This window comes from Chanos chanos, chromosome 5 (genome assembly GCF_902362185.1).
Source record: "Chanos chanos chromosome 5, fChaCha1.1, whole genome shotgun sequence".
NCBI classification, from domain to species: domain Eukaryota; kingdom Metazoa; phylum Chordata; class Actinopteri; order Gonorynchiformes; family Chanidae; genus Chanos; species Chanos chanos.
In genome coordinates, this window is record NC_044499.1 from 44,279,429 (window position 1) to 44,302,314 (window position 22,886).

Consider the following 22,886-nt stretch of genomic DNA (forward strand, 5'->3'; position numbering starts at 1 on the left):
CATTCAAGCAACTTGGATCCTCACAAAAAACAGCATAAAAGCACTTAGACAGTGTTTGTACTGATATGAGATTTTTGTTCTTTTTGAAGTGTATGACAGTGTACACTGTACATTGCAGTGATGATTGTAAACCATGATAATGAGCTAAATTTATTTTTACTTTCATTATGTTGCACGTTCATCTCTAAAAGCTCTTTAAAACTGGTGCAGTTTGTACTGTTTCCAGTCCATTAGCAGCTGACTGTGAGTGATTGAACCAATTTTGTCTCTGTCCTCAGTGACAAACCATGTCATTACATATGCAGCCATAGTATTTCAGCATGTGAAATATTAGGTGGTATTAATGGTTACCATTTCAACCTTGAAGAACTTAACATTTTTGTCATTTGTCAAAGTAAGTCAGCTAATCATTTTCTGAGAGAGTCCCTGTTGTGGTAGGTCAGCCCTGTTGTGATAGTTAGGTCAAACAGTGCTGTACATGTTGAAAGACATTTAGAGCAGTCACAAATCGGTTGGGTCACATTTAATACAGAGTGTAACAGTAAAGCTCACCGACTCCTGGGATGGGCCCAGTTCTGACCCATAAGTATCAGCTATATCTTCAGTCCAAGTCATGGTCACATGACTCACATAGTGTCCCTGGTATATTGCTTGTTATTTGGGGGAGGTTAGAGTCCTGTGGTAAAACTGGTCTTGAATTATACCACTTTGTTGGCTTTTGCCCACTCTTCACGCTCTCTCTGATCAATTGGTTTTTGGGCGTTAATGAACTTTTTAATTGTGAGACTTGGCTGGATATTCTTGTGAGGGTTGATATTTATGTTTTAAAAGAAAATATAGCCCACAGTGTCTCAACAAACAGTTTTCTGACTGCTAATTGTCATTTTCAAACCTAGAAGCAGTAAGAGCCCAAAGATTAAAATTAAAACAGGGTCAACAGCCTGTATCTAAAAAAACATCGTTAGTCAACTTAAAATCTCATTTACTTGGAGCCATTTCATGAAACGAAAAGCAAAGCAGCACTTTGAGAGAGAGTTTGTTAATTATGCAAATATATTCATACGTCTTGCCTCCTCCGTCATTTTACCGCTAGAACACAATGTTTGCTCATTTGTTTCAGAAACCGAGATAACATCTATCCTGGTACAATCTATTACAAGAAAATGAACCAATGTTTGTCATTGGTAATTGGATGCAATGACATACAAATATGCAAAGTATGGACGAAACTGAAGACACATACTGCCCTTTAGGTACAGTGTGAGTACTATAGGAGATTACAACCTGTTAAAATGCTTTTGCTAAAATTGTACCATTATGAAAGAAAGCGGCAGTAAGAGATACTTTACTCTGCCGTGAGATGCATAAACAGCTTTTTTTTTAAACAAGCGCAATGTGTGTCGGTATCAGTTATATTGCCCTGTTACCTTGAAAACCAGTTTAGACACTTTTTTTATAGCTTTTCAGTGTTCATACATTATGCAACTATGAACATTTCTGCAATCATTTCTGCCAAATACCACATGCATTGATAACAACGATCATTTTGAGGGCTCTTGAACAACATCAAGCACATTGAATGCACTTATGTAACTTATATTTGTGTATCAGATTCTTTCCATCCCACAGTTCAGCAGACAAGAATATGCTCTCACTAGTCCTTCATAGTGTTAAATGTAAATATTGCAAATCAAAAGTATTGTTTTTTCAAATGCTAGAAACATAAAGAAGTTGTGCATACTTTTGAGGACTCCCATGATACTCTAATTTCATAGAGAAGTATAATGTTACATTGGACACTGAACAACATAAAAAGCTGTAATGGACAAGTCACCTAGGATCAAAAATCTGCTCTCACGGATGCTTTTAGAGGAATCATCCCAAAATGTTTCAAAATTTGTTCATGTTCACTATTTTTCTTTATTATCCTGCAACATCATTGTCATGCTTGTCATAGTTGGGATTTTTAATAGGTTGTGTTGAATTTAAAAAAAAAAAATCTGTTTTGGCTGAGAGTGGTCTTGCCTCTTGATTCTTTCTAATGACAATTAGTTCTGCTCTTGTGCATCAGTGCGTTTCCTGAATGAATGAAGCTGTGCTCGCTCTGCGACCATGTGATTGAATTGTAGCTCCATACTTGAGCACAACATGGTGTATTTTACAATGATCAGGATCAGAACTTCTTACTGCGGACTTTTTCAATCAGTATTTACAAATTAAAGATGTCATCTTGAACTGGGTATGTCCTCAGAATGTAATTAAATCAAATGCTTGTGTATGCTTGTTGACCCCAGAACTAACAGCAGAGAGGTTCTCATTAAATGTACATTTCAGGTTGTAATTTTTAATTTCACTTCCCCTATCTGGTTGAGTAGCTTGCTGTTACTGCTTTCATTGCTATTCTACATGCGGCCGATCAGACAGGCTTCTTTAGCTAGTCACATGGGGACATCATTATGGAACGCTATCGACACTGATTACCACAGTAGCGTCAGTCAGTGTAACTAGGTAGCAAAATAATTCCTGTGACTGGCAAACTATCAAGCCTTTATAGCTATTTTTTCTGCACAAATTTCTATGAGATTGCACTGTTGTGCAAATGATGCTTTAACAAAGTATCTTCTGTAGCCAGATTTGATTTAGTTATAGACCCTGCTTAATGACAATGATTTGGCTACCTTTGTAACAGTAGACTCAAAAATATTGCGATCTTTGCTTAAATTACCTTGTGTAAATGCTACATAAATGAATGACATGGTATTTCAAAAATAACAACAAATTTTACAATATTTAGATGAGTAATGAAAAAATCCTACGAAATTCCCGTCCTTTTATTTAAATTTTAGAGTTATTTAGCCATGAAAGTCATAAATTGTTTGAAAAATATATGGATACCTTATTCTGAGAATGGGCTAAAACTACTCTGATGGGTAGTTATGATTGATGAGCTCACAGTGTACTGTTCAACTCTGAATCACCTGCTGGCATAAGCTACAAGCCAAGCATGACTCTTTCTCCCTCTCTCTCTCTCTCTCTCTCTCGCTCACTCTGTCTATGTCTCTATTTCTTTCTCTCTCTTTCTCTGTTTATTTCTCTGAAGGCCTCCTGTCTCTACACTGGGGTTTTTGTGTCTTAATGCTTTAAAGAAAATGTATCTTAGACCTTCAAATGTAACACTTAAATTGAGGTTCTTATACATAAATCAGTGTCTCACACTCTAATTAAAACATTATTGATTTGTTTTTGGAAAAAGGGTTGCTGCAAGTAACAATGTTATACAACGCACTGTGAGATTAGACCTTAATTTTTAATGTATATAAAAGTATCTTTCCCTGGTAACTAGTGTTTTTTTCCCATTACGTGTCAGGGATTCCTATATAAAATATTAATGCCTGTCACACTATCACTAACCATACGTCAATACATTGGTACGGTGGCAGTATGAGCAGAGTGACGTTAAAATTCTCATATGCAGATACTACCTCCTAATGGATGCTATTCTCTTATCTGGGGAATGGTGGAATTTACTTAAAACATTGTCATAAACAAAGATTTATGCATTTTGTCATATTTAGGGATATAGAAGAATCTGCATTCTCATTTGAAAGTCTCTACAGAACTGATCACTTCTTCATTTTGTATGTCTATGGGGCTTGTTCGTGAAGATTTTCTCCAGAAAGTTCTTCAGAGATTTTTTTTTCCTTTGCATAAACTCAGTACCGTCTGTTTTGAAATAACTGTCCTTCTGCGGATACATGATATGACAGGCACTTTATATCAGTTTAAGATGACAGTGTTCTGTGTGACCTTAAATCAGTAATCGATTTTTTTATTTGGCTACCTAATGGCTTTTGTCCAAACAGTGAACGGCTCTTCAGTGTCATGCATTCTAAAAATACCACTGAAGGCCCAGAAACGAGAGGAGAATTCAGACATTTAACCTGTCTCTGAACCTGGGTCTGAAGTTTCTAGCTTCTCTGGTAAATGTTACCTTACATAACAAACAAATCCTTCATTTTATCTAACAGTAAAATGGAGAATCAAAGTCATTTAGCATACACTCTTTATTTAACGTGTTAGTGTTGTGTAGCCGTAACGCAAATCTCTATGCACTATGTATGCTCCTGGGCACTTGGGGGAAAAACAACAACAACAAAAAACCCCTAATAGAATTGCATTGTAGACTTCAGCTGCTGTGAAAAGCGGTAAAATGACTGGACTTGATTCCAGCCATGTGGAATCTGTTGAGGAATGGCCAGGCATTCCCACACTTTTCTGCCTCATTTTGAGTGCTGTGTGTCAAAAGTTCACTATTTTCCATCTGTATGTGTGAGGCCTGATTGTACAGAGAAAGGACTAAGAAGAAAAAAAAAAAAAAGAAAAAGAGAGAGAAAATTTGGGGTGAACAAGGGAAAAACTCAATCTTTCTGGTCAGCGGCGACCCCTCCTGTTAAAATCTGCCTGCCACTCTGCCTAAGCAGATGTGTCCTCTTCCTTGTGAATAATGGAAGAGATACTGGGCAGAACTGAGCAGCTGGCGCCAATCAACGCACCACAGACAGGTTCCTGGTTGGAGAGAAGGTATTTCCCTCTTGGAGAGGCACATTCTTCCAATCATTATGTTAGAAAGCAGATTAAACATGCACTTTACCATTAATCTCCTCTTGAAACATTTAGGAGACATTTGTTTGTGCACCCAGACAGAATTATTGTATTCATTATAGCATATCTGGTCATCCTTTTTGTCAATTATAAGAAAATCTGGTCCGTGGACTTGGATTTGATTTGATTTTTTTGACTCTTCATGTCTACTGGCTGCATTATTAATATTTTTTTAATGAATGAGAAAGGAGCTTCAATGTACAATATTGAGTCTTCAATGTTATCTAAGCTTGGCACGCCATTCTCCAATAGAATGCACTGTTCAGTAAATATATTTGTATTCTTATATGGTTTTGTTTTGCCAATGAAATCGAAATAGGGAATTCAATTAACTGGCTTCTTATGCAAAAAATCAGAGAAATCTCTCTACTTTCTATCTCAGGAATCGGCATCATTTTCTTAACTGTTACAGCTCTTCACGGCTCTCAAGTCTCCTTTTGTTGCCCTTTTTGTAGTGCAGCTCTCTAAAATGTCACCATTTGAGGGTAACATCACCATTAGTCTAACTTCTCCTTAAGGTTGGCAGTTTTGCCCATTTAAGTATTGTTTTCTAGAGAGGGCTTTATAAATAATTTTTTTTTGGTACCAGAACAGAGAAAAGAAGACTAACGTATGTAATCTGCGTCAATCAGTTTTAGCTAACTCAAATAATAATTACTCATAGCTGAGTATTCATGATTATATTGGATTGGTGTATGACAATAGACCATATAAACAGATAGTGGCAGAGAGTAGCAGTTTTATCATGGTTTAGGAGACATGGTGACTGAAGTGCCCATGCATGCTGTTAAACTACACAACAATTTTCTCTCAGTTGCTAAGTCCCCTCTCCCCTGCACACTGATAAGAGCATGGGGAACAAAAAGCTAATGCCTACAACATGAGCCTGCACTTGGAAGTGCTGAATGTCAACTGGTACTCAGAGTTTTTCAAGTGAGGATAAAACAGTTGCTGATCGGCTTTATAATTATACAAAAAAAAAGAAAAAAAGAAAAAGGTCTTGGTTCATGCTAATGCACACACAGCAGTAGAAATTATATGATTTGTTCTTAGGTAGCCTCGTGGTAAGCTATTTATGCCATGTTAATCAATAAATATCGCGGTGCTTTTGTGTTGCTTGATGTCGTAGGCTAGCTTCAAAAACAGGGGAAAGAAAGATAGTGCTAGCTCTGTAGTACCACTTATTTGCACTATGAAGGTCTTATGGCCTTATGTCGTACCTTTCATTTAATAAACTCGTACTGGCTGTGTCAATCTAAAAGTGGCCGTTGTTGTCTCTTGCTTTAAGGAGGCAGTGGGAGTGTATTAGTCCTTCTAAGGCATCTGGAGAATGAAGTGCACTTTGGCTCTTGTGTAACTAACGGGCTCTTTCCTAGAAGGTCTTTGGGGAATGGTTGATGATTGAAGAACATGGTAAGAAAGAGGCAAAAAGTGTAACATGTTCACTCTTTCTTTAGACTCACTATGGGGATGGAGAATACATCATCAGACAAGGGGCAAGAGGAGACACGTTCTTCATCATCAGCAAAGGAAAGGTGGGGCATGTTCATGGCATAGACAATCTCTCCTCCCTTTTAACTGAATTTGCAACGTAACTATGCACCTTTATACTTTCTATCACTCTTTTTGTAGTTTACTGATATGATTACCCAATTCTACGATAAAATGCAAAAAAAAAATAAATAAATAAAAAATGGTCCTTGTGAACAAACTAGTTGTTGAAGATCTACCAAAGACGGGGCTAATAAATATCACTACATGTAGTACTGAAAAACTATTCAAAGAAATCAGCTTTGTTTGAAGGATTTTATGGTAGCTCTCTATATTATGTCAATGGATAATAAATCGATAAATGATAAACATACTAATTGATGGCTTTGATGATAATTTGTTTATGTAATGACAGGTGAATGTTACACGGGAAGACTCACCCAATGATGCTCCTGTATACCTGCGTACCTTGACCAAAGGGGATTGGTTCGGCGAGAAAGCCCTGCAAGGGTAAGTCATAGTATCTCCTCTGCCTTCCCTTTGAGGCAAACTAATTGTTCCGTGTGCCTCTGAAAAGAGAGGGGTCAATACCAATTATGTGCTTTATGCTACTGGCACGTTTGTAATGGACTATTTAGTGCAGGGAATCAAATACTTATCTAAACGTAACGTGCACTTTAGAATCACTCTAATGTTATCCTTCTATAACAAAAAGAAAGGGAGCTGAGTATGAAGTGTTTGATTATGAAGTGTGTGTGTGTGTGTGTGTGTGTGTGTGTGTGTGTATGTGTCCGTGTGTGTGTGTGTGTGTGTGTGTGTGTGTGAGATATGCAGGAACAGAGCCCTTTACTCAGAGGACCTCAGTACTTTGTGAGCGGAACAAGGTTTATTTAAAGAAATGATGGGACTTGCAGTGTCAGAACAGTCAGCAGCCTCAGTCCTGCTTAGTCCCACTCTCTCAGAACTCCTAATCACTTTTACCAGACTCATCACGCTCTCGCTCTCTTTTTTTTTCTTCATACATACAGCTTTTTTTTTTTTCCCCAACTGTCTCTGAGGCTGTTGACTTAACAGCTGCCAGCGGCAAACAGTGAGTCAGGAAGAAGAGGTTTGTGCTTTGCCCGGTAGGGTTTTGCTTCATGTGAAATTATTGCCGCTGAGCAAAAGGGAGATAGATGAAACACATTTTTAAAGTAGTTTGAACTGATTGCCTTATTAAGAAGAGCACATCAAGGATAGATGAGAACAAAAGCAGTAGGGACACCTTGTGGAAGAAAAAAGAAATGTCCATCAGTCGAGAAATGAATCAGAACCATTGTTCAGTCTATTGATGTTTTGCCAATTAAGCTAATGCATTAGAGAGGTCTGTTATTGGTTGATGTTTCTACTGTCTAAACATAGGTAGTTCAGGCTTTTAACTGTTTCTTTTTTTGTCTTTTTTTTTTATATTAGGCTACCCAGTCACGCAGCTTGGCACTTTATGATGTTTCACAGCTGTGTAGTGATGTTTAGCTTTTCATTGACCCTGAAAAAAAAAGAGCAGTCTGCTAATGCACTATCACAGCTACAAGGAATCAATAAAGGCCTACAGCTCACTCATTCACCATGGCCAGAGAGGCAGAGTTAATATTGTACAGATTAAGAGGGTTGATCCACCATGAATGAGATGGAGGTTAGGAGCATTGGTCAATTCAAGATCCATAATGATTTCTGGAGTTAAAGGTTGACATGGAAATGTGAGATCCTCATGATAAAACCATTGATTATGGAGGTGGAATAGGCATATACTTCTTGACATTCTTCTGGAGGGCAGATATTTTCTTGAGCATGTGTGAAAGAGATTTGGTCATAGCCAAGGAGGGTGCGTAGTTAGACCGATAACAATAGGATCATGATTGTGCTAAGATGATGCTGATCTCTGAACGAAGATGTCCATCATTACTGTCTAGCATTTGATGGCAATAATACAAAGATGAAGGAGCAAAGGCTATGGATAGTTACTGTGATGATTAGTCATATAGCTCTTGATGTTCTCCTGTCTCTGTGAGAGGACAAAGATGAATATAGCATCACTGCAGTGAAGTAATCTGACATGGACTCTTGAATACCATTGAGAATACATGTAGTCTCCATACTGAGGTTGTCGACACTCCTGTGCTAACTCTTACTGAAGTGTCTCCTCCAGGAAAGACAGTTCCTCACAATGTGCTTCACAGACTACGACATTTGCCAGTGGCAGATGTGTTGAAAGTGTAGATATAGCACCTGTACCACCTTTTGTGGTGTGTCTACAAAAGGTGTGGTATAGATACTTTGGTAAAAGGTACTTTTTTGTTGAAAAATTGAAGAGATATGTTTTGTTGTCCTTGAGAAGGGCTCTCCATAAAAGCAACTCTAAAAACCAGATTTTTAAAAGTACCATGAGAATCCCAAGTGTGTAATGTGTACACGCTTCCTCAAACATGCTGATGATGAAAGATAGGCAATGGCATATTTTTGTCATGACCTGGGCAAATTTAAATAATTTTGAGCATTGTATACGGTACATAGGCATTTCAGTGCTTTAATACATTATAGTATAAATATTACAAGGAAAAACTAAAACTAAACAGTTTGTATCATGTGTCTTAAGCTGATTCAAAGTTTTTTTTTTGGTTTTTTTTACTGTTTACATAGGCTGAATCTTGTTAGACAGTGCTTACTTTGATGTCTAGCTAAGGAGAGACTTACTGAACAGGAGTTCAAATATGCTGTGTTGTCTATTAGTTTTAGCATGAAAAGGTGTTATGCTTCCAAATTTGCGTTCTTGATCTGACTGCCTTTGATCTCACCTTTCACTTCTTTAGTTTTAATTATCACACAGTCTTATGTATTTGTTCATGCGTTTAGCAAATCAATCAGCACTTCACTTAAAAGGACACAGTGTTTGCCCAAGTCAGTGTCTTTCATCTTAAGCAATATTTTCAAGCTGTTGTTAGGGTCTCGTGAATAGGAGAAGCAGCTCCTTAAGGTTTGTCTAAAGACCCAACCTGACAATAGCAGTGGTCGTGTGGATAAAAGGCTCTTGCTGCTTTGATGTTAAAGAGCTTGTATGCTAAGTGAACTTTCATGTTCCTCTTAGGAAAGACACATTGTTCAGCCAAATTGATTTTAATTGTTAGCAATTAGGGGGATATCAGTAAGAACATCTGATAAGTCTCCAACATAGTGAGTTTTTTCCCACAAAAGCACACGTATACACACTCACACACATACACATATACATACACAAACACACACACAATAGAGAGGAAGAGTGTACTCTGACCCTGACAGTCGTGGGCTTAATAAACTTAATTCTCCAGCGATGGTCAGTGAATCCACTAATGGTCAAGCAGAATTTTTAACATTGGAATGCTTTTAATGAATCAGTGTACGAGCTCCGTTTTTGCTGGGCTGTTTTCAAGCATTGCAAGCCTTGAACGAACAGATCTTTGACCACTTTATGTTCTTGTCACTGAATCACTCTGTACCCAACCCAACATACCTTCACTTATTTCAGCTAAATCGTCCTACCAAACTGCACTGTTTGAACTGTGCCCAGCTGAACTTTACTCCTGTTTTAGTTTCACTCTCTGGGCCTTACTCTTGCGTCTTTAAAGAAGTATTGCAACTTGGTATTGCAGAAAACTGACAGCAAACCAGCAAACTTACTCTGGAGCACAGGTTTTGTTTGAGGTTTGTGCTATACATAAAAAAGAAAATCCAACAGGAGTGTATCTCGAGTGTAATTGATTGGGAAAGTGAACACCCTACGCATGATGTAACACTCTGTTTCTGTGCCATGATTGGGACTAATTAGTGTGAGGACTGACATGTCGGCTGGCTTTTCCTTCACAGGGAGCTATCTGTTTTCACACTTGTGCTCTGTTGGAACATGCCTCCAATGGGAGCCAAAGGCCAGTTTGAAGCAGTCTTCACTTGATGCTATCATCATAGGACATTTGACTTTCGAAATACAATATTGTTTGTGTCCAGATGGTAGTCCAGAACGATGTTCATTCCCTGGAAAAAGGGTAGAATGTTGTTTAGGTTGATTCGAGTTTTTTGTTTTCGCACCTTCTGTTGGAGGACCATATGTTGAGCATTTAAATAACCCACTGAAATTTTTATTGGCTTCTCACCCTTAAGGCCTCACTCATTTTCTAGGCATCAGATCATTTCATGCAGTTACACTGTGCCCATGACCCTGACTCTGCATGACTCTGCCTGATACTAACAAGACATTTAGAGCAACTAACTTAAAATTTGGGGGTGTCATTTTTTCTAACTCATGGTATGTGCTGGATCAATGCACAGGCAGCATAATTTAGCATAATACTAGTTACTAGTTAATAGCAACCGATAAATAACTTTCCAGAACCTTCTGTCTAAAGGATTACGGTTCTATACAGTCCAGTTCAACCACTGGCTTTCTAACGGCAGAATTCTTTCAACGAGACTTATTTATGCGTTGTGAACCTCAGGGCATCAGAATGTAATATATCCACCCCGATGAGTTTCTCTTCCTGGGGAGTTCAGCGCCATACTGCAGTTGCTAATGACACAGAAAAAAATACATTCAAGCAATGTCTTGTTTGTCCCTTAGAGGGGATATGTAGTTGAGCAGATCAACTTTAACTTAATGTGGAGACCCTTGGGCCTCTTTGTTGTGATGCCATAGTGCAGTACAGTCACTAGCTCCTGTCGGGTAGATCAGAGCAGGATGGAGCTCCACCTCTAATCAGTTACCACGCACTGACACAAGTTATGGTGAAGTTCTGACCATGCTAGACAGGATTGAAAGAGGGCAGAACACCCTCAAGCTGGTGCATTATAGGGCCAACACAAACCGAATGGGACTCTTCCAACTCCTGTTACTGTTCATCAGGATACAGCGAGAGGAGCTCCAGCAATGCAGACGGGAACAACAAAGAGTGGCTTTTCTCTTCGTTTTACTGTTTGGTTATCTGTCATACTGTTATATTTAGCGCAAGAAAGCTTTTTAAGTACCAGTGTAAGATTTCAGCCAGTGCCAGACTCATTGCTGATTTTTATGTGTTTTTATTAGTATGGTTTACAAACCATACTGACTTGGTGTTACACCTCCATCTCTCTTTCCTACTGCTCCAACCTATCTGAAATCAAACTCACCTACTTATTGGATCATCTACTCATCATTAGTTTGTCATCCACACCTCTCTCTTGCTCAATTATCAGTTTACTCTGTGTATATATACTCCTGGTTGTCGCTTTCTGCTTTGTGAAGTTGGTCGTTGTATCGAGATCAATGACCCGTTTGTATACCTCTAGTGTGTACCTGTTCTGCTTTGTTTCCTGATTTTTGATAACCTACTTTCCATGTAAACATCTGGAGTTTTTGTACTGACCCTTGCCTGCATACTGGATTTGATCTTGGACTGCAGTTTCAATAAATCAGCTCAGTTCATGCATCCAGCTTCTCTGAGTAGAGTTGACACTAGTTACGATGACTGACAGGTTTAATATGGTCACGTTATCTAAAATATTGCCTTTAAGTTTCAGGTTACAGCTCTGGTTTTAAGTCATGTCTTAATTTCAAGACTGTCTCTCTATTATTATTTGTTATAACTGATATCATGATCCCCCTTTCTAAGATTTCCAGTTCAGATTTCTCCAGATTATCAGTTTTGGTTCTTTGCAGCTCGTCAGTATAACATTACCTGGACCTTTTCATTTTCCTTTAATGAAACAATATCCGCGGGGTGTTCTACATCAGCAATGTCAAGAAAAGTTTGACTGTTTCAGGGTGATGTTCTGACATTTTGTGTCCCCACAGAGAGGACATAAGGACAGCCAATGTCATTGCCGCCGAAGCTGTCACCTGCCTGGTCATTGACAGAGAGTAAGTTTCCTATATGCATTAACACTTGTGTGTGTGTGTGTGTGTGTGTGTGTGTGTGTGGGTGTTTGTCAGTTTGTTATGGATGCTGGTAAAACCTGATCATTTACATATCATTACGCCATTATCCCTTACATCCTTCAAAACCTCTGAAAGATTAAACCAAATCATCATTTTATTCCAAATGGTAGTAATTGTCTGCTCCTTTTACATCATTAAAATAGGACAAGGAAAAAGGGGGTTTGTCATCTTGAGTGACACCTTACTTGACACAGGGATATGCTGTGCACAGCACGACACAGAGAAATCTCGAAGGACACGCTCCCCCATGTGTGTTCCGTGTGGCTTTGAGGCGTTGCTAAAAAAGGCAACCTCTGCTCAGAGAGGAACGTTTGCGCAGCAGGAAGTCCACCATTAATATTATTCGTCAGGCCGGCTGATAGCTTTATGGCACTGGCCATTAGAGGGTGCTTGTTTTGGCCGCCACAGTGGGAACTGGCGCTGCAGCTGTCTGGTAATTGTGTACTCAGTTAAAAATGCCATGTTGTAACTGTGAGCCTCCATTTATTCACAGTGTTGTGTGAGTTATCAGATAAAACACTGAGAACCTTGAGTCTACACAGGTTTACTGATGGGGCATGTTACATAGATAAATCAAGCATTTTTAGCAAGCATTCTCAAAATGTCAGTTTACCGCCTGGAGAGTATTTAAAGAAACTGACTAAACCCAGTTAATGTCTTCTGGCTCAGATACAATTTACATTTTAGTATGGCTGCGTTTCCAGGCTTACTCAAATTTATAAGTAAGACTAGAGGTCTCCCTCAACTAGGCCATAATTCTGTGTTAATGACATACTAAGAATACAACATCAAATAGGCCGGCCGTAAATTTAGTGCCAATAAATTCATTCTTAAAATATCCATTTATCTGGCATAGTGGTTCATACTGCAAGTGTCATGGGTGACTCAGACTATGTCTGAGTCATAGTCTGACTGTAAAATAATATTTAAAGAAATGTAGTAATAATATCGTAATTCAGCTTAATTCAAAAGTGTAGTAATAATATCGTAATTCAGATTAAAAGGAAATAAACTCTGGTTTTGGAATCTGTAGAATTTAAAATTGTGTCAGCCCTAAAAAAAAAAAAACAAGCCAGCAATAAATATTTAAGACAGTATTGAAATTCACAACTGAATAGATCAGACGCTATATAAATAGCACAGTGAGTCTAAATCATCTGCTGATCCTGGAACAGCTCTTGGACAGACTTGTATCTAAGCTGTAAAAATATGGGTCAGGAGAGGTTGAATCGTGCGAGTGAGAATTTATCATCATTTTGACTAGTATTTTCATCTCTACACCACAATAAATGTTCAACATTTGTATTAATGAAATTAACCCGTATCTTAGGTGAAGCCTGTCGTATATGAATTTTGTGAGCAAGCCTAAATGGAAAATGGAACATGTGTGCCGGATTCCACAGCTTGGCGTGTGACGTAGATCTCAGTGAGAGAGCAGGACTGGAGGCAGTGTTAGAGCTCAGGTTCACAGACATTTAGACAGGGGCTATGCGGGACTACACAGCCCCTGGAAGGAGAGCGGCTATGCCCCTGAGTTTCACGAAGCTCTCTGAAGGACAGAGCCTGTAACAAAGCCAGTGTGCCCTCCCCCCACCCCCACCCCCCCCAACTGAGAGAAAGCATAATCAGTCCTTAGTCAGTCTCCATTAATGACTAGCATGTCTAGCAGATGGCAGAAAAAGCACAGATGACCTGGATCTCTCAAATCATAATAAATGACTCTGGCCTTAAAGGAAATGAAATGAAATCCATTTTGGTTAGTCTGTGTTATAATCACGATGTCAATTTATTGAAACAGTTTACTCTTTAGTAACCGTCTTCTTGTTCTCAGAAAGCTGTTGACAAGTTTTTCTTTATTAAATGCTAAATTATTTTCAGTGGCCAGGTCTGCCTAATGAGCAATATCCCCACACTGCCACCCCCCCCTGGAAATACACTGTTTGATTGTTTCCAATTCTGCTATGCCCTCTGCCTGTACAAATCACATCAATGCCAATATTTTGGGACCACCAACAAACACAAAATTAGCATGAAACAAGGCAAGATCGACCAAAGTAACAGTTGATAAAAATATCATGATCTTTTTTTGGAAAGTCCCAGTTTTTTTTTTTTATATCTTTCTGCCTCTCAAGGATTCTTAACGAAATTTTTTCCAGTGCTGCTTCGGGATATATTGAAAGTGTCATCACATGTCTTCATTCTCAGAATGGGGCACCATCTCTCAAACTGGGGCAGACATTAGACATGTCCTTTTCTCCCCCTGCTGCTACACCGACTGGTCTCTGTCATAACTTCACAGCCTGACAAGGCTGATAATTAGTGTCTATTTATGTCAGGGTATTAACAGTTTAATGGCCCTTTTAAGAAAGTTGTGGATGATTGACAGACAGTTTCGTAGTATTACTGAATAGTGAATGGATTTTCCTTGAATTTATGGACTGTGTGTATACAAAAGTGTTAACGTATAAATACACAATAGCATCACAGTTATATGCAGAGTTTTAGTTTATCCTCCAATGCTCCGGTGCTTATGAATGTATTGTAATGGTGTAAGAGCATGCATAGGTATTCAGTTGTCTCATGTAAGTGTTTAATGACATGAAAATTTTGAGCTAAATGGACAAGTAAATAAAAATAAAACTTGGGAGTGCACTGATCTTACTGTGGTTACACAACGCTGAGATGGAAGATCTGAAATTTCTGTGTGCAATGTTATTGTTTGTGTTTCAGTTTATTCAAGAGGAGCCTCAATTAAAAGAAAGAGTCATTTTATTTGCTTTTTTACAGCTCCTTTAAACACCTGATTGGAGGTCTTGATGACGTGTCAAACAAAGGCTATGAGGATGCTGGTGCCAAGGCAAAGTAAGTGTTTCAGCCTCATTGTCTTTCAGTCTTTCTGTTTAGCGAGGCGTATTCATCTTTGCCTTAAATGTATTAGCTTATTTCCTTCTTGTGTAAATGTGTGAAACCACAGGTAATGCATAATTCATTATGCGGAATATTGCAGACATATTGTACATTACATACCTATGCATTTTTCAAACACTCACACACACACACACACACACACATACCTGTGCATACTTCATCAATAATGAGGACAATTGTTGCTCACAAGACAGGGTATTAATAACTCCTTAATGAGTTTGGCCATTCACTGTATGTTCAAAGGCTAGGTCAGATCATACGTGAATTAATTTTCCTACGTCTTTCATTTGATTTGCGTGTCTGGCCATGTCTCTAACCTCCTTGTAGCTATAATTATCTCTGCTGGACAGACTTTCGGGAAAAAGCAACTTAATCTAACCAAATGGGTTCAAGTTTCATGCGGCTCTCACTGCGGAGCCATTGCAATTTTTGAGTTCTTGGCTATGAGGAACATACCTTTCTGAGAGATATCCAACCAAAAATCCACTCTAAACTGAAATTTGCTGAACTGAAATATGTTGAGTGCTGTCATTTTGTCATTATGTGTCATTTTATTAAATGTCATAGTTTTCCTTATGGCTTTCATTGATACAGATTTTTCTGTTGGCTGTTTATGCCATTGGAGCAGTATCCTTAAATCTTCATAAATACCATGTTTTGGAGAACAACAGTCAACTTCAGTAAATGATACGGAACAATTTTTTTTTTATTGTTTGAGAAGAAGCAGTCTAATTTAAATCTCTACATCAATGATAGCTGCAGGGATATTGTACATAGAGAATTGGTCAGAACTACAGAAATGTTAGTGGAAGCAATTAGGCCTTCAGACCTGGAGCCATCTGTCTCTGAGATGCCCCAGAACTGGGACTAGCCTCGTCTCCAAGGATACCCCTTCTTCTGTGTGTTTCTAAGAATGCACTGAACCAATAATCTGTGGCCGTCGTATGTCAGTGTCTATTTCTGTCCCTCAAACTGTGTGCAGATTGCATTTTTCAGTATTCTTGCATGTTTTACTTACCCAGTATTGAGATGAGTCTGACAAAAAGAGTCGCTTTAGCTTGTATATTCAGTTGTGTAAGACTACCCTCTGGTGGTTTAAGACTTACATAGCAATGTCAGTTGAAACATGCTAGATGTTCTCATGGAATACTGAGATATTCCAGTAGAAGATATTGTCAGAGACTGTCTTACTGATTGTACATTCCATAATATATTTTTATAATTATGCAAACTCCTTGGTAAGCAATACTTACTTAAACTGCATTAATAATCTTTGGCTTTGACTATTTGTAGATTTAGACTGAACCATTTTACATCACTGAATTGTGAAATATTTATTTTGGATGTACCAGAATATGACACGCAATTTCTCCTGCGTGGGTATCACATATAATCTGTACCAATTTCAGCGGGACATCACAATTATGCCCAACGAGATCTTCAGATGACTGGCATTAGCTGGTGATGCACAATTATTGTAAATATCTCCCTGACAGTGCTTCAACTAATTATAGTTTTCAGACCCCACGACCCTTGTTAAACTATGAAAAAAACAGCTTAAGTTTTAGACTACACATGTTTTGTTGCCATGGCAGCTTTCTAGAGGTTTTGGTGTGTGTGTGTGTTTACGTGTGTGTGTGAGATGGAAACATAAGCTTATTCAGCTCTGTTGCTCTAATTAGTAGTCCACCATGTCCTGGAGTGGACTCAAGTGATGAGTGCATAAAAAGGCTTATGGTTGTGTCACTGAAATACACAGGGCCTACAATTGCAGTCGACGCAACTGTCTAAACAACCAAGGCAGCCAGGGTTTGTGCTGATGAGGTTCCATTGCATTCATTAGTTACTAGGAGACCGTTCATTCTCCAAATGCACATTGCTGTGTTTTGTGAACTGATAGTCATCCTTCTTCAGTGTTGTTTCAGTACTCTAAAATATTTTCTTTAATCTTAGTGCAAGAATTCGAACCTACTAAACAGTGATTATGTCAGACAGGAAATCATGTGTGACATATAACAATTGATTTGGAGTTTGGTTTTGTTCTTTTTATACAATGTGGTGGTTCTTGCTGACTTTAACCAATGAATCTGACTTTTACCAGTCGGCAGTGCAACCTTGGCTTTACTATCTGTGTTAAATGTCCATGATATATTAAACGCATGGTATTTCTCAGGGTGCTATGCCAGTAGAAAATTGGGACGCTATGTCCCATGTCTGTGAAAACGGGGGGACACACTATACTGTGGCCTGTATCTGCCAGTGTCCACGAGGGGTCTGGTTTTAAGCACAGAGCAGGTGCCCCCTGTGGGACATCTGAGGTATCTCCTGAGTAGCCAGAGTCTTCTTTGTACACCTGAGTATGAGCTCTGCAGATCCACTACGCAAATGACCGCAATGCAGCACCCGTGTTTGTAAACTTCTGATATGGTGGACAGCCCTGAGGCAGCTGCCTCAGCTCCCTCCCAAAGACAAGTTGTTTTTCCGGGAATCGACCGACATAAACAGTTACTATATGTAGTAACAGGGGAGACCATGGAATCTGTGCTGACCTTGCCTTCCACGTGACTCCGTACAGGGTTAAATATGGTTGGCTGTTCACCATACTGCAGAGGCCAATGTCTTGTTTATTCCATTTCATAATATGGCACTCCATTTTAATTAAAAAAAAAACAAACAAAAAACGAAAAAACTTTTTGGGCTGTTTCACTAATACAGCTGCTTACAAGTTCCATGTGTACATGTCGAATAACCTAAAAACAAGGAACAAAAATATTGTTATCGCTTGACCAAAATTTGGCCAAAAAAACGTGTTTCGTGAAGGCATTGACAAAACTGTGACAGGTTCTTATTTTTTTATTTATTGATTATTGGAGCATCTGCATTGCAGTTTTAATCATATCATGATGAATCTCTTGCTAATGGTTCTCTTTAAAAGGGTGCTGCGGGGCCAATTGACTTTGGAAATATAATCTTGAGAGACACTTATGTAAGCCATTTATTTTTATGCCTGGCCTTTTGCTGAACAGTAAAATCCTTTGAGAGGTCTCACCCTCAGAGCACACTGACAAGGGCATTTTCATTGTAATAACAATGGGAGGAAATTCCATAATCTTATATGCTACTTATATTAATCATTATGACACTGTTTTATGGAAGTATGTTGTGCCCTTGGCTTCGTACACATAACCCTTTGTAGATCTGAACATACCTCTGCATGATTATGGAATGAGAGTCTGAATGCATTATGAGATTTGTAATTTGATCAAACACCTGCTTGCCCTCAATTGTACCAGCGATGATGCACCCTACAGTGAAATGATCTAAAATGAATGGCACCATTTTTCCACTCCACCTAACCAATTTGAAAAGTGGGTCAAAATGTTTTGGTTCCACAAGTCGGAATGTTGTTGGTTGAGTTCTCTGTGATTGTCTCTCAATAACTACCCACATTAGTTCATAGAGAGGTTCAGATGTAGGTCAGTGTAGCTAGGTTTATTTACAGTAAAAAAAAAGGACACCGCAACGATATGGACACAAATTAGTGCCAAAAACTGGGCAAGCAGACGTTTGCATGCTTTTAGCCCCTAGCTCTCACAAAAAAAATTATCTTGCTCATGCTTCAAACCTGTGACATTTTCTTAAACAGTTTCCTTGAAATGTATTTATTGCGCTCTTCTCTACTAAGTTCAGCTAGATTTTGATACATTGTATACATTGAAGTGATGCCAAAAAGCATAATGTAAAAGCTTCATATTTATCGATGGATTCTGATGCAACGCCAACCGTTGTAAAAGGACCAAGGAGACTAAGTCAAGGACTTGAAGTTTATTTCAGCGTACAACCTGCGCAGGGAGCCACCTCAAGCACAGGATGAAGAAGTGACTCCCTGACAGTCAAAAAGGCATAGCATATATACCAGACAGATGGCACAGTCAACATGAATCAGTCAGTCATGATGCGCACAGAGATGAATAACGTCTACACAGATCATTACATTGCTGACGCCAGGAACTCTGATCTAAAGCACAGAACAGACAGTGTGGGGTTGTTTACTTTATGTTTTCCCCTTCCTGAGAACTACATGAGCCCCTGTGACATCACCCACGGGGCAGAGGGGGATACCTGTGGAGGTGATAGGGCAGCTGGAAAGGGCATTACTTCTTTACTTTATAACAGGAGAAAGTGTCTACGGCAGGAGGCTATTTTCTGGGGTGACAACAAAGCACTTCAATTTCAGAGGTGGCATAAACAGAAAACAGCACTAGTTCGATTTCATCATGATTGTAGTTTTCATCGATCCATTCGGTTAAGATTGGCGGCCGAGACAGCAAAGGCTAAAGGACAGAAGGCGCCGAAGAGTTATAGGACGAGTCACATGTTTCAAATATGGCAAGTGCAGTACACATACTGAAATATCCATTTCACAGACACAAAACTGTCTCTATTTTTGTTCAAAATTACACTGCTCGGCCGCTCACTCTTAATTTATATTCAGCTCAATTTCAACGCATTTGCTCCATTTCCTGACAAATCTGTCCAAGAATAAATGGCTATGACTGTTTGACCAATGGATGTAATGACTTGTTACAACATCATTGATTAGTTGTTGTGCATAATTGCCTTTGGACAGAGAATACAGTGGCAAGCTGTTATACAGTGGAAAGGTGGCCAATGACAGATTTTCCAGTGGCCAGGTCTGACCCAAAGCACTGACATCGTGTTTGACAGCTTGTTTGCTTGCTGCCATGTCTCTGTCCCAAGAGCCACCACTTAAGTCAACCAGTGATTCATATCAGTCAATTAAAAATGGCCCATCACATTTGGTCAAACGCATTCTTACCGGGTATCTGAGATCTGAGACTCTTTTTTTTTTTTTTTGGAGTGTGTGTCTGAGAATCGGAGTGAGAGCAGCCAATGTCCTAGTGAGAGGATACAAAGAGATGGTAAAATATTTTGTCTAAGAATAGAGACAATTTCATGCATGAGCAGTGGATATTTGAATGTGAGGACAATGTTGTGAGCGTGAGTGGGATACATTTCTGAGAGAGCAGGAGCATACGTGCGCACAAACTCGCTTTCTGCTTGTCTGAATTTCATTCCATACAGAGAGAACAAAGCTGAGATCGGTGGGAGGTCACTGATGTTGTTAAGCATTTATATGGCTGAGACCTTGTACCCACATCTGAAAATAGACTCAAAACAATTGCCATTTAAGGTCATTGGCCTTGCCAAAACAAAGACCCTCATACAGTGAGGATACAAGTGAGCACTGTACTCCAAGCGATTACAATATTTACTATAATAACATTACTATAGTGTCAATAATTTCATTTTAATAACAGTTCATTTGGAAAAAATGCAGTTTGGCGTATGGGCAGTTTGGTTTGAATTAAATTATATAGGGTGTTGTGTATAACTCGTGAATAACATGTAATGTGCATGATAATTTACATAGAAATCATGAAATCACACATTGTGAAAACTATATACTTTTGCTGAAGTACATTTTTGTGCAATACTCATATATAACATTGTATTTTCCAATTGGCCACTGCAACTTATACTTTTAATTAGATGCATTAATATTAGGATCTGTATTATTACAAAAGAAAAAAAGGATAGAAGTATTTATTTTACTGTATAATTCTTACAGTATATCACCAGAAAATGACCGTAAATGTTTCATGCGGGGATATTAATGTTGAAACGATGTGCAGTTGATGCAGATCAGTACTGTTACAAATGAAAAAAAAAAATACTAACGTGAAATATAAAGACAAATAATAATTTGATATTACTCCCGGTTACATGATGATCAATTTGGTAACTGGGGATTTTGCAGGTGCTGTGTGTAAAGGAACTCTGCTGAATGAAACAGAATATGACAAGGACAGAACAAACTAGAACTGACCCAAGCCTGAAGTGATCCTCTCAGGTCAAGGGAACATAATCTAGTCAAATGCTGCTTTGTTGAAAACACCTGGCTGCTTCTATCAACCTCATTTGTCAATTTTTCCCATCTTTTCATTGTTGAACATGAGGTCAAACCCCTGGCTGGAACAGTCTTAGCTACTCACTGACCCTTGAGAAAACTCGCCGTAGCCGCACGAGGGTTTGGACTACAAAATTATTTTTACAGCTGTGACCTATGAGGTTGAAAATACTGAAAGTGACCGTTTTAAAATGAAGGAATGTGACTGACCATTGTCTCACGTTAAGGCTATTCAGTAACTGCTCGACTCTTCCGAAAATCCAGGGGCCAGAGGAGATGCGGAGCATACTATAGGAAAACTTTGGCATTCAGGGTTTTGAGGTTATATGGGCTACTATGAGGAGAACCAAGGGGTAAACTGGCATTTGACCTATTTAACAGAGATACGAAAAGTTCTGCATTTTAGTTCACTCATTTGTAACATAGTTAGCAGTGTGCTATTAATGTGAATTCAATCCTGTGGATTGAAAAAAAAAAATAGGTACAAAACTGTTTCATGTTCATGTGTGCTCCACGCACAGATTGTAACTGGAGGTAATCTCATTTTGTTACTGTAGTAATGTTCAGTATAGAGGTGTTTTGATGTTATATTTAAACCGTTTATTACCCTGCTACATGGGTTCTGTTGTCAATATCCCCTGAATAGATGTTGCTTTAAAACAGCTCTGCGGAAAATTGTGTTAAGGACCTCCGTGTGACAGCAGACAACAGCACCTTCTCTCAGAAGCATCACATATCAGCTGTCAGCAGCTCACAAATACCATGTGACATTCAGCCTGGTTCCCTCTAGGCCTTAAGAGACACTGTACGTCAGTTGACACCTCATACCTGTAACCATAGTGATGGAAAAACAAACTAGTCAACAGATAACAATGAACCGTTGCAGATATCATAAACTGTAGAAACATAAGTGTACAGAACATATAACATACACAAATGTGTTGTTTTAAAATGACTCATAAAATATGAATTCTGGACAGTTAGGGTATACAGTTAGGTATCTTTGCCTGATAATGTTCATTAGAAAATAAAAAGGTGATGGAATTCATGGAATGCCATCCACATACAAAATATCCCTTGAGAAAGTGAGAGGAAGGTGACCCAGCTAGGCCAGTCACTGAAAAAGCTTAGCAGAACATCTAGTTACAAACTAAAATTCTGACATTTCTGACTTTGTGTACATGTGTGTTAGGCATAGTGCTAACCAATTCTGACAGGTGAGTTGCTTGTCAATATGTATCTGTCTCGTTTAAACAAAGGATCCGTGTGTTATGCTGGAGGCTAAATTTTATCCATTGGCTGTTGAAATTTAACTGAGAGTTTCTCTATACTGTCTGATATCATGGCTCTTGTCCATGGTCAAGGAGGGCCAATGAGGCATTGCAGTCTCTTGCTGATGTGAGGTTGCCTCAGTCAGGGAATCAGCTTGTGGTGCTCAGCCCCTGGTGTCTCAGATTGCATGTGGTATTCCCTGAGTGTTTTCCCTCTGCTAAAATGACTCAAGTGTTCCAGCAGCACTGTCTTTGACATACTGAAGATGCGGTGATAAGACCAAGCAGACAAGGTTGCAATAAAACATTCTCAAGGATCTCACAGATATCTGCCTTGCTTGCAGATTGAACCAGAGGGCCCAGCTTCGTAGATCTGTCCATCAAGTCAAATTTCTGCTGTCATTATCGGAAAACTGCCATCTGAGAGAGCAAACAGTGATTTGGATGGCTAAACAAGTCACTGTATATGTATGTATAAAGTATTCGGTGAGGAGCATTCCTCGCAGGGCGAAACATATACTTGGGCTTGACATTTTGATGTAGCTCATGACCGACATATTCT

At 38.8% G+C, this 22,886-nt stretch overlaps 1 protein-coding gene across 2 annotated transcripts in view; it reads left to right on the plus strand.

The window, feature by feature from the left end:
- The window catches only part of prkg1b (protein kinase cGMP-dependent 1b), a 70,285-nt gene that overhangs the window by 42,500 nt on the left and 4,899 nt on the right, over positions 1–22,886 (plus strand). For both annotated transcript variants that reach the window (XM_030773818.1, XM_030773817.1), the window contains exons 6-9: positions 6,120–6,197; positions 6,569–6,663; positions 11,990–12,055; positions 14,921–14,995. In XM_030773818.1, the coding sequence (XP_030629678.1) occupies positions 6,120–6,197; positions 6,569–6,663; positions 11,990–12,055; positions 14,921–14,995 (314 nt within the window). The remainder of the gene's footprint in view (positions 1–6,119; positions 6,198–6,568; positions 6,664–11,989; positions 12,056–14,920; positions 14,996–22,886) is intronic.